The sequence below is a fragment of the Xenopus laevis genome, chromosome 2L (assembly GCF_017654675.1).
Source record: "Xenopus laevis strain J_2021 chromosome 2L, Xenopus_laevis_v10.1, whole genome shotgun sequence".
Taxonomy (NCBI): Eukaryota; Metazoa; Chordata; class Amphibia; order Anura; family Pipidae; genus Xenopus; species Xenopus laevis.
Window position 1 is genome coordinate 168,241,072 of NC_054373.1, and position 14,119 is coordinate 168,255,190.

Genomic DNA, 14,119 nt, shown 5'->3' on the forward strand with positions numbered 1-14,119 from the left:
GAGCAAATGATGGATTCACTCCTCCTGAATAAAGATTATGAGCAGTGATATAAATAGAGGAAAAGCCAGTTGCAATGCTAGTTTTGTATGTGCTGTATCCAATAGCAGCAGGAAGCCACTTGGACTGTTCTGTTCTTCCCTAACACAAGAGAGTGTAATAAGTGCCCCAAAAAGTGAAGAGGGTCTCAGCTCAGCCGACCCTGCTCCACTTCTGGAACAGGAACATATTAGAATGTAACAGTAATGTTAGTAATCTCTGATTGGCAGATAAGGTTCAATACCCTCTGGTACACCTCTGCTTTCCATTATTGTTCCCTATTAATAATCATTATTTTTATGATCATAAGCAGCATCTAGCACTCCGGTTATATAACCACAGTCCCTAAACTGCAGGCTTCTACTCCATAAGAGCTGGAGCATCACATCGTAGCAACACCATTCTAACGGCATGAACAACAAAAACTAGACAACCTTGAAAAAATCATGTAAAATTGCAGGAAATGAGACAAGAAGAATAGAGAAGCGAGTGTGATTATGAGTTCTTTTTATATATTTATTTATGTTTCTGATTATGAGTTAAGTATAGGCTACTGGATGTGGCACCTACTCATCCCACTCACATTATTCTGTCCAGTTCTACCCCAAACAGTAACAATGATTTGAGTTAAATGTTGGTTGTGTCACTGGACAGAGCAGGATAAAGATCAGAGGAAGGATCCACTGGATCAATGGACAATAACTTCCGGGTGGCAGATTCCCAGTCTTTGCCCAAGCCGAGTCGATAACAGATGCCAGGATACTGATTGTCTCTCTTTTTCACCCATTCCATGGCTTTCTCAGTTGTCTGCTGGAAATGGCTGTGTAAAGGCACATTCATAGGTTACACACACTGTGCCTTCTATTTTGGTTTAAAAAGAAAATTGCCCCTTTAATTCTTACAAAAAGCGCAAACTCTTTCTTTGTAGTACAGTACAATCATTTGCTTGTTGTTATACCATACATTTCATCTCAATTCTTTCTCTATTGTTTTTAACTTCAGTTCATCTAGAAAATATCACAAACCCATAATGAAAGTATTACCAGTCAGTTTGTATGATGATTGTTTTGAAAGACTGGGGTTAATGGAGTCAGTTAAAAGAAATAAAAAACAACAACAGAATTAATGTAAAATTGCTCAGAGATCTCTTCTAAGCACCTTTGACATGCATATTTTTCCTAGTTTTCAAGATATTAGCAGTGTTAAACTGCTAATATAATGAAAGTAAAACAACAGCACCACCTGCTGTTCATTTCAGCTGACTGTCTAGTATTCAAGGGGTGGTTCGCATTTAAGTTAAATTTTAGTGTGTTATAGAATGTCCTATTCCCAGCAACTTTGCAATTGGTGTTTATTATTTTATTTTTATATTTTATTAATTATTTGCCTCCATCTTGTGCCTCTTTCCAGTTTTCAAAAAGGGGTCACTGGCCCCGGCAGCCACAACAGCACTGCTCTGTGAGGCCACAATTTTATTGTCACTGTTCTCTTTTATTCACATATCTTTCTATTCAGGCCCTCTCCTGTTCATCTCCCAGTATCTCATTCAACCACTGCCTGGCTGCCAGGATAATTTGGAGCCTAGCAACCAGATACAGTAGCTGCTGAAATATCAAACATGAGTGCTGCTAAATAACTTAAAAACCACAAAAAATTAAGAGCAATTATAAATTGTCTAAGAATATCAATCTCATATCATACTACAAGTTAATTGAAATGTGAACTACCCCTTCAGTTAATTATCATGTATTATAATTATTTTAATATTTCAATTATATAATAGTTTGTATTGTGAGTAAAGCAACACTGTGTGATGTTGCTCTGCTTAGAACTGACCAGAGAAATGTCAGGTGACTATTCTCTATTCACAAACTTAATTTTTAAAACAAAGAAACATCTTAAGAAGGTTACCTGGTGCAGGAAGATTCATCCAGCGACATCAAAGTCTTACATTTTATGCCCTGCAAGTTATTAGTGCGGATTACTTGCAGCACCAATAATGTGGCAATGAGTTTTGGAATCTCCTCTTTTCCTTTGCTCCCTAAAGAAAAAAGTTCACATGAATTCATTGAACCAATACATTAAAATAAACAAGACCGGTCACCTGATTTTACCCAGAAAACACTTTTATTGAAGCAAGTTTCTACATATTTACATAAAAAGTATATTGTAGGCTGGTGGTGAAATGCATCCCTTCTCATCTCCCTAATGATCACTCAGTATGCTGCATCACTATCTCAGAGTAAACACTTGGCCAACAGGGATAGCATAATATCTGGCAAATGCATTGTCCAGGGTCCCTAAGAGTCAGATGGGGATCCCTAATAAGAGCAGGGGCACACGGGCAGATTCGGGGACAGTCGCCTGGCGACTAATCGCCTCTTCTTCAGGGTGACAATTTCTCCAAACTGCTTTCCCCCTGCTATAATGAGAAAATGCCAGTGTTTGGCACTCGCGGCGCTTTGATTTGCGAAGTCGCCCGAAGATGCCACACAAAGAAACTTCGGGCAATTTCGGAAATCGAAGCACAGCGAGTGCATTGCCGCAGGCGATTTTTCATTTTGGCAGGGGGAAGGCAGTTCGGGGAGATTGTCGCCCCGAAGAAGAGGCGATTAGTCACCAGGCGACTAAATCTCCCCGAATCTGCGCGTGTGCCCCTGCCCTATCCTCTGAAAGAAGTGTCTGTCAGAGAATGGAGAAGTACTTGCTACTGAGAAAAATGGAGGGTTTACAGGGCCCCAAACATGCATATTCCCTGTACAATAGTTCCCAGAGGGGGCAGATGGAATCCACATGTACTCCATTCCATTACTGGGTGATGAATTGTAAGACGAGGAGAATGAGCAGCCGATAGAATGTGCATAGTGCTATTCCTTCAGTGACCATTGTTGAAAGCCTCAGGATCCCTCTTAGTTTAAAGGCAAATAGGTGACCTTTACACTTGAACTTTCAAGCAGATTACATTCCACTATATTGGGGGGGCAGCATAGATGGTACAGTATCAGGCACTTCTCCACCAGCTAAAATTTGCCAGCGAAGTAAACAACTCATTTTTACATTGAAAATAAAGTAGGACATTGTCCAGAGAAGGGTTTGTAGTTAAAATGCTGTAAAAGCTATTAATGTAATGCAAATGACTTACCAAGGGACTGGATACCATTTTTTACTAAAAAATTATTGAGCAAGTAGTTGACATTGATGTTTATCAAAGATCCGAGAGCTTCATTCAGCTGCCAGTATCCCTTCTGATAAACAGGAACATACAGCAGCCGGTTACAGTCAGTCGGAGGGGTACATTGGTGACAATTTCACAAGCACACGAGTGGATGCTAAAATCATTTGCAAACAGCACCAGTTTCATAATCCAAACATTAAATGGCTGTTCCACGTGCTGCCAGTTTTAACAGCAGTTACATCTCTCTCTCTCTCTCTCGGCACCTTCAGAATAAAGTCAAAACTGACAAATCTGTCCATGGTCCCTTCCTCAACCATGTCCACATCACACATTGTTTGGCCTCATTCAATAGACTTTAGCTGGACATCACAAGAAGTGTTCTTCAGGACTCCTAGAGGGGAATCTCTTAAATGCATATAGCTAGGTGGGAGTTTTATACTCATGATAAACATATTCTGCATTGTTTACTTTCATTTACAAAACAAATGTAAAATGTTCCCTTCTACAGGTCTTAGCCAAAGTTGTTTTTAAAAATGCAGGTCAGTGATAAATATATTAAAAAATGCTCAGACACACATAAATATATTGCAAAAATAAACAAACAAATTACCTCACACTGTAGAGCAGACAGTGAGGAAAAAGATGGACATTTTCTTTCTTTGTGGGACAATGAGGAAGTCTGTAATAATAATACATCTAATTTACAAATATTATGACAGTAGTTGCAATAAAAACTTTTTGGACAAGGTTTATCCACCACTGGTACTTTTCAGTTGGCATAAAAAAAAAACACAAAATCTGCCACTGCCCCTTTCCTTTCATCTGAAGGAAAACACGCAAGAGCGCATGAAGTGGTCCAGTACTCTCATGGTTTCCCCATTCAAGTCAATGGGAGGAAAAAATGACTGCGTCAGGATAAAAACTGATGCAGAATATACTGATGCTGATGGAGAATATACACTGTGGGGCACATTTACTAAGGGTCGAATATCGAGGGTTAATTAACCCTCAATATTCGACCCTCGAAGTAAAATCCTTCGACTTTGAAAGTCGAAGGATTTACCGCAAATACTTCGATCGATCGAAGGAAAAATTGATTCGAAGGATTTTAATCCATTGATCGAAGGATTTTCCTTTGATCAGAAAAAGCTTAGAAAACTTATAGGGAAGGTCCCCATAGGCTAACATTGTAGTTCGGTAGGTTTAAAGTGGCGAAGTATGTAGTTGAAGTTTTTTTTAAAGAGACAGTACTTCGACTATCGAATGGTAGAATATTCTAACAATTTTTACTTCGAATCGTTCGAATCGAAGTCGTAGTCGAAGTACCCAAAAAAAAAAAACGTGGAAATCCGAAGTTTTTTTACTTCGAATCCTTCACTCGAGCTTAGTAAATGTGCCCCTGTGTGTCATAGCATTTTATTGAGAAAAGAAACAGTGAAGCTTTAGTAAAAATATTTCTACTAATTTTTATATTGGTGCTTCATGATTTCACGTTGGATCAAACATTGATACACATCCCTGCAGCAGTGATATATCCTGGTTCTAACTTGTAAATAAGTATAAAGGTACCTGTGGTGCTGTGGGATCTTCATGTGCAGTTAAGCAGCTGCTAGAGAGAAGCAATGATGCCTGTGTAGCAGACTTTTTCGTCTCGGTATTAGGAGTCACTGAATCAGATCCTTCTTCACCCTAAAAGATAATGTCCTTATGTTAGAGCACCTATACATGTTTCACAAAAAACTGGGAGCAAAGGTCCAGGCAGTTGATATGATTAATGATTGTACCAGAACTCCCTTCTGTGTAAAAAATCAATACAAATGTATTTCCTCCTTGGGTGCATCTGGGACATTAGCTTGGAACTGTAGTGTTTATCTTGTTAATTGATGGGGAGGTCAGGTAAATTCTATGTGAATATCTGACCTGGAGCATCTTGTCTTGACATATATCAGGGAGCCATTGGCAGGTTTAAGAATATCTGACCAAATATTAGGGTCATATCAGGGATGTCTATGGCCCATTTTTCATAGAGGTTAGGGAGGAGAGGATTAGAGGGTTGAGCAAGAAGATCACAGAATTAGGACAGTGGTTTCCAAAAGGATTTCTGTATGTATCATGTTTTCAATTAGCCTGAGTTTAGTGTCAATGGACATACATTTAAATTGAAAGATGAGGATGTGCTGGATTTGCAGATATCAAAAGAGCATTTTATTGTTAAAGTTAAATTTGTCATTTAGCAAGGGGGAGGGAGGGTCCTTCTCATCTGTAATAACATCCCCAGTGTATTTTATTTTATATTTATTCCATTCTTGGGTATTTGGAGTGGCCTTGAGATAAGAGAGTTTTGAGTTTTCTGGGCTCACTAACAACAATGGACTGTAGACTTCATAAATAAAGTAGTGTTTATATTGTGTTTGGTTCCCATGTAAAGAAGATTTCTAAGTGCCTCAAATGAGTTTACAGTCTGAGCTTATAGAATAGTGGTGGGATTATCAGAATCATGGGAGGCCCATCTACACGCTGTAACAAAGTTCACAGAGAGAGGTAGTACAGCAGGTTATTGGACCACTAGTGCCCCAACAGAAGCGATGGTCTTAAGAGCAACCCATGGAGCCTAGTATGGTGCCCTCAGGAGTGTACTTACTTTGTGGACAAAATTGGCTGAGATATTATAAGGGGCCTGCTGGATTACTGGCCAAGTACTGTCAGTGGGAGGGAGGGCCAGACTTTTATCCTGTTTTTTAGTTTGTGGAGAATGGTTATCAAGTTTAGTTTTATTTACATCCCTGTGCATTGTCCATTGCAAACTTAGGGTATGTGCCCCTGAGGGGTGTGGAGGAGGGTCATTGGGAGATATCACTAATTATTCCAGTTAATTTATAGAAAATGTTGTGTGCTGGTTAATTAGATTGAGTGCCTTCAACAGGATTTTATAGGAATAATAGTGTCTCTTCTGCAATTGTTTCCATGACCAGGTTTTTACCTCAGGACTGACATTTAAGGCATTAGCCAGAGGTTCCATGGCAGTTGCAAAAAGAAAACCTGCCCTGTGCCCTTGGCAAGCAAAAAGGTGGCAGAGAGATTTTTTAAATGTTTCATGTGCCTGTGGAATCCATTTTTAATGTACTTACATCAGAACTGTGGTTACAACTGCCAGGTCTTTCCTCATCGGCTCGACAGCTACTGCCTTTCTGCATCATATTTTTATATTTCGTAGTTTTGCGCCAAGGAGTTTTCTGTTTTTTAGTATCCCAGTCCATGTGTGGTAAAATGTCAACATTTAGTGCTGAAATCATTTCAAGCACTTTCTGTAGCCAGTTCTCCTGATTTCTCTGCTCCTCCTAAGCAAACAAATTATTTATATTTAATATATTATTAGTTTCATTACTTTACTTTCCCCCCACCTTGTGGAAAGTAAAACTAAACACTCTGAAAATGTCTCCATTACTCACTTGTTTTTCTCCAGCAACAAAGCTTGTAAATTGACTGACAATTGCGTACTTCTTGCTTAGCCCAATAATAAGGGGTTTTAATAGTTGCTTTTTCATCTGTGTGTTGGAAACAAAAACATATTACTGTAGTTGTGTTATATTGAGCACATTGTGACTCACGGCACCTGTCGCAATGAAAGCATGGCTAGTTGAGTGCTAGCCAGTGCCGCCACTGAAGTTCGTAGGTGGTTGTTTCTCAGGCAATGTGAGTCAAGGGCCATAGCAAGAAACACTATGAAATATTGCCACAAAGTTAGGCTAAGGGTCAGGGCACACACTCAGATTCGGGGAGATTAGTTGCCCAGCGACAAATCTCCTCTTCTTCGGGCGACTAATCTCCCTGAACTGCTAGAATCTAAATCGCTGGTGGGATGGCATTTGGAGTGCTGCGTTTTCCGAAGTTTCCTCGTGAGGCAACCTCGGGCGACTTCGGAGTACCATCCCACGGCAATTTACATTCGAGCTGGCGGGAGGCGGGAGATAAGTCGCCTCGAAGAAGAGGAGATTTGTCGCCAGGCGACTAATATCCCCGAATCTGAGCATGTGCCCTGACCCTAGGGGCTTGTCATTGGTTGGTTTCTCTAGATGAAAAGTAGACGCTGTCTTTGAAAAACTCTATAGTAACAGTAAAACAGCAGAAAATTTCCCCATTCCAAGACAGTACTGCTTCCTAAAAAAATTGATCTAAGACAATGTTCCACTCTCTCTTCTTCACCACTGCACTGTACATCCATTAGGATTCTGTGATTACAAAAACTGCCCTCATTTTTTATAATACAATTCAAGTTTGAAAAAACCATGTGGCATAAGCCTGGAATAGAAAGTCAGGTTGTCAGTGATGGGTTGCACGTAGCTTTGTGATTCAAGTGGAACAATTTTAGCCCTCTATATTGAACAATGTATTTTTGCATATAAGTACAGGATGCCCATAGAAGAGAAGATGTTTTCAAAGAATGGATAGATGCATTTTTCGAAGTTCCTCAAGGTTCCTGGAGAAGAGTGCTACTATATATCTTAAGATAATCTAGCTAGTTTTATAATAATTGAGTAGATATGTTACACTATAATGTAAATATATTTATATTTTAAATAGCAGAACCATATGAATAGCCACTATGTGGCCTAACCCAATTAGTCATGCAGACCTATGGTCAAAGATAGATTTTCCATAGGACACCACAATGATCCTCTTGCATGCCAGAAAACTTTCCACACTCAAGGTCTATCAAGGTCTGTAAGACTATGGACTTCCACTGGTCTGAGGGCACTACCCATCATATCACTTACATTATCAATGTTGGTTTTAAGGACTGATGGTTTAAAGGACTAAAGTTGGCCACACACTGCCTGATCTGCTTGTTTGGCCAGGTTGCTATATGAGTAGATCATAGCCCAATTTAGCCACCTATGAGTAGGTCCAAGTTGCTATAATAGTGGATAGTGGGCCCTGAGGCCAACAATTGGATCATACTCTGGGGCCTAAGCAGGCTGTTAGATGAGGGCTGCATTAACTCAATGTAATTCTCATCTGACAAAATTTTCAAGTGTAAACCAAAGTGAAGAGAAGGAGAAACTAGTATCATTAAAAAATTATACAAGATTATTTATATAATTAGGTTAAAACAATTAAAGAAAATCCAACGGACTTCAGAATGAACATTTACATTGCTATAAGTTAAAATAAAAAAACAACAAACCTCATGCTTGTATTTGTTTAAGTGAAGGATTTCATCCTCATAATCCCTAATAATGGCTCTGGCTGTCATTCTGTGAAGCAACTGCATGGAGGAAAAAAAAGACAATTAAAAAAAATACAGTAGCAACTGAAGCCTTTTATTTGGAGTGAAAATTAAAGCAGTGACTAACCATTAGTCATCCCACTTAACATATAATCAATATAACTCATATACAGGTATGGGATTCATTATCCGGAAATCTGTTAACCAGAAAGCTCCGAATTATGGGAAGACCGTCTCCCATAGACTCCATTTTATCTAAATAATCCAAATTTTTAAAAACTATTTCCTTTTTCTCTGTAATAATAAAACAGTAGCTTGTACTTGATCCCAACTAAGATATAATTAATCCTTATTGGAAGCAAAACCAGCCTATTGGGTTTATTTAATGTTTACATGATTTTCTAGTAGACTTAAGGTATGAAGATCCAAATAACAGAAAGATCCGTTATCTGGAAAGCCCCAGGTCCCAAGCATTTTGGATAACAAGTTCCATACCTGTACCAATGATAAATCAAATGATTACGGAACTAAAGAGATGAATATAAAATATTGCTCCACTCGCATTTGGGAAACAAAACTAAGATGTCAGTATGGAATATGAAAAAGCACATTAAAAAAATACATACTGGTATGGACCTGTTATCCAGAATATTTAGGACCTTGGGTTTTCTGTATAACTGATCTTTCTGGAATTTGGATCTTCATACCTTAAGTCTACAAGAAGATCACATAAACATTAAATAAACCAATAGGCTGAATTTGCTCCGATAAGGATTAATTATATTTTAGTTGGGATCTAGTGTGCAACCTACTGTTTTATTATTATAGAGAAAAGTGAAATCATTTTTAAAAATTTGGATAAAATGGAGTCTATGGGAGACAGCCTTTCCGTAATTCACAGCTTTCTGGATAACAGATCCCATACCTGTATTTGGTTGTATTGGTTACTCTTTGCAGAGAGCAGTAAAGAGTCCAGTCCAGGCCCGGACTGACAATCTGCGGGTTCTGGCAAATGCCAGAGGGGCTGCTATAAGGTGCCATAGAAAGTCACTATTTAGTGGCTGGTTGAGGCTGTTTGGGCCTCTGTGTTGGCTGAGTGGGCCTCTGTGTACCTGAAATGCCAGGGCCTATTGTAATTCTCAATCCAGGCCTGGTCCAGTCATTCACTATGTGGCTCATTAGAGGCCATATCTCCTGCACACACATCCCATTAGGCCATACAGTCATACATTATTTAAGAACGGGTAAAAAAAAAAGGTCAGTAATCACCAGTGTTTAGCTTGAGCGTGAAATCAAAATCTATGTGCTGGGTATATGAAAATATTACATTTCCCCTTCCTCCAAATATTTACCGTTCCTGTCGTTTTCTGTAATTCAGTAGCTGAGACCACAGTGTCAAGTTCATGATCTTTAAATAAAGCTTTAAATATCACCTAAATGTACAAAGAAAAGTTTAGATAACTGGGCAAGATATACTGTGCAGGGGTTAGAGCTTCGACCCTATGCATCGACATTAGCGGTCATTTTTAGATGGTAAATTATTATTGTAGTATCTCAAACGAACAGCAATGCGTGTCATATCAGAGGTCATTTTCTTTGTACAAGTCTTGTCATGACAATGATAAGAAATAAATAATTGTGCCCAATACAGCACTGTTGTTCCTTAAAGTGGCCATAGACGTGTAGATCCGCTTGTTTGGCGATGTCGCCAAACAAGCGGATCTCTCCCCGATATGCCCACACTGAAGTGGGCAATATCGGGCTGATCCGTTCGTGGGCCCTAGGGCCCACTGATCGGATCAGAACGGAGGCCAAAGGGGTGGTTGGAACGCGGGACCGCATCAACGAAAAGATGCGGCCATGATCCAACGGGATTCTCTAACCTGCCAGATAACCTGAGGTTATCTGCCAGATATCAATTGGGAAAGCCTGTTTGGGGCTCTACACACGAGCCGTTAAGCTGACGACTTGGTCTGTCGGCAGCGTTTATCAGCCTGTGTATGGGGGCCTTAACTATAGCAAAGGACTAGCTCTGCGAGGCACATAGAGGAGCATGGATGGCACAAAGTAGCACATCTAGACAGTACTCTTACATGCGTGCTATTCTAGTACAGGAGGTTTGTGATAACACCCAAGGGCAACTCAAATGCATGCTGCTGCCTTTTATACATTTCCCCCTGATCAACATCATAAATGAGTCCCAATCTTATGACTTACATTGGCTTCTTTTAAATACAGTGAAGATCCACATCTTCTTTCACCTTCATTTGAAAAATCCTCAAATTTCTAACAGCAATGTAATATTCTATAGTTTAGGAACCTACAAACTCTCACTGCAGTGGTATATAGAAACATTGTGTGGTTTTTATGCAAATGGCTCATCTTCGGCTCCCCAAAACATAACACATTGATAGAGAAAAATCCATACCTGAGTGCAATCAGGAACAAATGCACACACTAGGAGGTGCGTATAAGGGAACAAAGTGGGAATATGTGTTGGAGCTTGTATTGGTTCTGTGTAGTTTTCATTAGCTTGCTGCCACTTCACAGAAATATCCCAGCATGAAGGAGACCATAGTTTGTCTGCGTGAAGTTCTGCCTGTTAATGTAAATATGTTCATATCAACAGAATGACAATCAGAATAGCATTGTTATCGTTACCCAAACAGCATGTAACAAAATGCTCACTGTAAAATTTTAAGGATCACGAGGGTGTCCTTATGGCTTGTTTAGGATCAAAGTGGGACACTATAACATATAATTTTAATGTACAGTGGGGAGTATGTTCTGATAAAGTATGATTTAAGGGTTATTCACCTTAACGTTTAGTATGATGTAGAAAATCATTAGTTACAGACATTTAGGCTGGTGGCACATGGTAAGATTCGGGGTGAGATTCATCATCCATCGACAAATCTCTTCTTCGGGCGACTAATCTCCCCACAATGTCTTCCCACCGGCAAGAATGTGAATCGCAGGCAGGATAGCTTACGTAGTGCTTCGGTTTTCGAAGTTCGCACGAAGAAGAGGAGATTTATCGCTGGCCATATAATCTCATCCGAATCTTACCATGTTCCATTAGTCTGAAGGTATGCAAGTAAATTGTTTAATAAAGCATATAATTACAACAATGTATAATTACAAGTCATTTAGTACATACCAAACACAGTGTCTCAACAAAAACAATAGCACTTGCAAGGCAGACAAGTTGGTGTGTGGAAAAATAACCCAATATTTTTGGCAACAAGTCCTTTGTCAAGGGGATTCCCCTTGACAAAGGACTTGTTTTTCCGAAATGTTGGGGTATTCGCCCAGTAACCCATAGCAACCAATCAGGGACTGAAAGCGATCATCTGATTGGTTGCCATGGGTTACTGCCCAGGTGCAAATACACTCAGTGTTTATAAATGACCTGTTTCATTCTGAATGTTATGCAATGAGGGAAGCTATACGGATGCATTTTGGGTATTTCACAATGAGCACAAAAGCCATAAAATGGTTTAACGAATATCTTGTTTTCTCATCCCACCTTCTCCCCTCCCACCTCTGTTTGTTATAACACTCTCTCCACGGCAAAGTTGTGCACCAGAGCAGTAGTCCTAAGGGTAGGACTCCACAAGCGTTTTTGTTGCAATCCGACGCACTGCAACACCATGCGTCTGCATCAGACAGTCGCGTCGCATGAGACTTACCTTATTTTTGTTGCATGCGTTTTGTTGCATTGTGTCGGATCGCGACAAAAACGCTCGTGGAGTCCTACCCTCACTGGTAACGCATTCTCTGCATGATTAGCTAACCCAAGAAAGCAGATATCTCTTAAAAACCACTAAATTGAGAATTAAATGTGAATTGCAAAAGTAACTCTGAGTAGGACATAAATTCATTGATTGGTTTTAGATCCCCTTTAAAGTGCTATAGTCTATATTCATATGCAAAGACACCTGACACAACCATACAACCTTAAAAAAGAACTAACACAGGTGATTAAAATATGTTTATTCCAAAGAGCCGTTAAGTACTACTTGTTCCAGACACCACAGTTTAGTGGCAATTTTATATCTGCCTATGGCTATAAGAGCATTGATGTTTTTTATTTACAATAGTCCACACTTTTGGTTGAGCAGTCTGGGCTTATTTTAACGGATACAACACACAGGTATAGGATCTGGTATCTGGAACCCGTTAAAATCATTTCCTTCTTTCTCTATAATAATAAAAAACAGTAGCTTGAACTTGATCACAACTAAGATACAATTAATCCTTTTTGGAAGCAAAACCAGCCTATTGGGTTAATTTAATGTTGATATAATTTTCTTGTAGACATAAGGTATGAAGATCCAAATTACGGAAAGATCCATTCTCCGCAAAAACCCCAGGTCCCAAACATTCTGTATAACAGAACCCATACATGTGCTGATAACACACAGTTATGTAACATACCTTTCCTTTCAAGGTGGAAGGGTCTTCAAAATATTCACACAAACCGTGACTTTGTTGTGACAAAGACCTCATTATGTGTTTATTTGCTGTTGCACTGGAAGCACAAACAAAAGGTTTATAACACTGAACTGTACTCATCACACAAAACTATAATATATTATATGCTTATATAATGCCACTAATCTAAATGTAACATCTTAAAGGTGTGGTTCACCTTTTAGTATTTTATAGAATAGCCAATTCTAAGCAACTTTTCAATTGGTCTTAATTTTTTAAAAAAGTTTCTTAATTATTTGCCTTCTTCTTCTGACTCTTTCCGGCTTTCAATTGGGGGTCACTGACCCCATCTAAAACAAAAATTCTCTGTAAGGCTACAAATATATTGTTATTGCTACTTTTTATTACTCATCTTTTTATTCATACTCTCTCCTTTTCATATTTCAGTCTCTTATTCACATCAACGTACTATTGCTAGGGGAATTTGGACCCTAGCAGCCAGATTGATGAAATTGAGAACTGGAAAGCTGCTGAATAAAAAGCTATATAGCTCAAAAACCACAAATAATAAAAAATGAAAACCAATTGCAAATTGTCTCAGAATATCACTCTCTACATCATATTGAAAGTTAATTTAAAATTGTAAAACCCCTTTCAGTTCATTGGAGCAGAAAAGTCCCTCTGTATTAGTAACAATGGATTCATTACTGTGAAGTTGGCAAGGACATTTTTGCTTGCATTGATGAGATACATAGGCTTATATATTTAAATACAAGGGGCAGACTTATTAAGGTTAAAATGATAAATTCGAATATCAAATTTTGTGTGTCAAAACTCACAAATTCTAATTTAAAAGCACAAACTCATATGTGCCGAATCCATGTACAAGACAATGGCAGAGGTCTGCTGACCCATTTAAAGATGTTAATAGCCATCCTGACTTTTTTTTTGGGGGGGGAAACACTCAAATCGAGTTTCATTCTAATTCAATTAGATTTTTAGGGTCAGTAATATTCGTTTTAATTTTTCTTATATAAGAAAACAGAATTGCGTTTATTTTTTCACACTGCGAATGTCTATAAGAGCTTTTTAAATATGGCAAAAATCGCAAATTGCGAGTATTATGTGCGCACCCTGCGTTTATTACGCCACAACTTTGGTGGCGGAGAAAATATTCGCAAAACTGTTTCGAAAATTGCGAATTTATGTTACTGTCAACGCTATTTTCAAGTACAACAACCTC

The 14,119-nt window shown here is 38.8% G+C and overlaps 1 protein-coding gene across 2 annotated transcripts in view; it reads right to left on the bottom strand.

Annotated features, from left to right (window-relative positions):
* Window positions 1-539: 539 nt before the first annotated feature.
* LOC108708727 (protein mono-ADP-ribosyltransferase PARP4) overlaps window positions 540-14,119 on the bottom strand; it is a 75,099-nt gene continuing 61,519 nt past the window's right edge. The window contains exons 25-35 of one of the 2 annotated variants that reach the window (XM_041582677.1): window positions 12,880-12,973; window positions 10,868-11,038; window positions 9,792-9,872; window positions 8,398-8,478; window positions 6,662-6,757; window positions 6,341-6,550; window positions 4,782-4,901; window positions 3,823-3,891; window positions 3,180-3,282; window positions 1,949-2,078; window positions 540-857 (exon numbers count right to left, since the gene is read on the bottom strand). In XM_041582677.1, the coding sequence (XP_041438611.1) occupies window positions 665-857; window positions 1,949-2,078; window positions 3,180-3,282; window positions 3,823-3,891; window positions 4,782-4,901; window positions 6,341-6,550; window positions 6,662-6,757; window positions 8,398-8,478; window positions 9,792-9,872; window positions 10,868-11,038; window positions 12,880-12,973 (1,348 nt within the window). In that variant the 3' untranslated portion in view covers window positions 540-664. The remainder of the gene's footprint in view (window positions 858-1,948; window positions 2,079-3,179; window positions 3,283-3,822; window positions 3,892-4,781; window positions 4,902-6,340; window positions 6,551-6,661; window positions 6,758-8,397; window positions 8,479-9,791; window positions 9,873-10,867; window positions 11,039-12,879; window positions 12,974-14,119) is intronic. The other variant, XR_005965521.1, reaches the window with a different exon arrangement.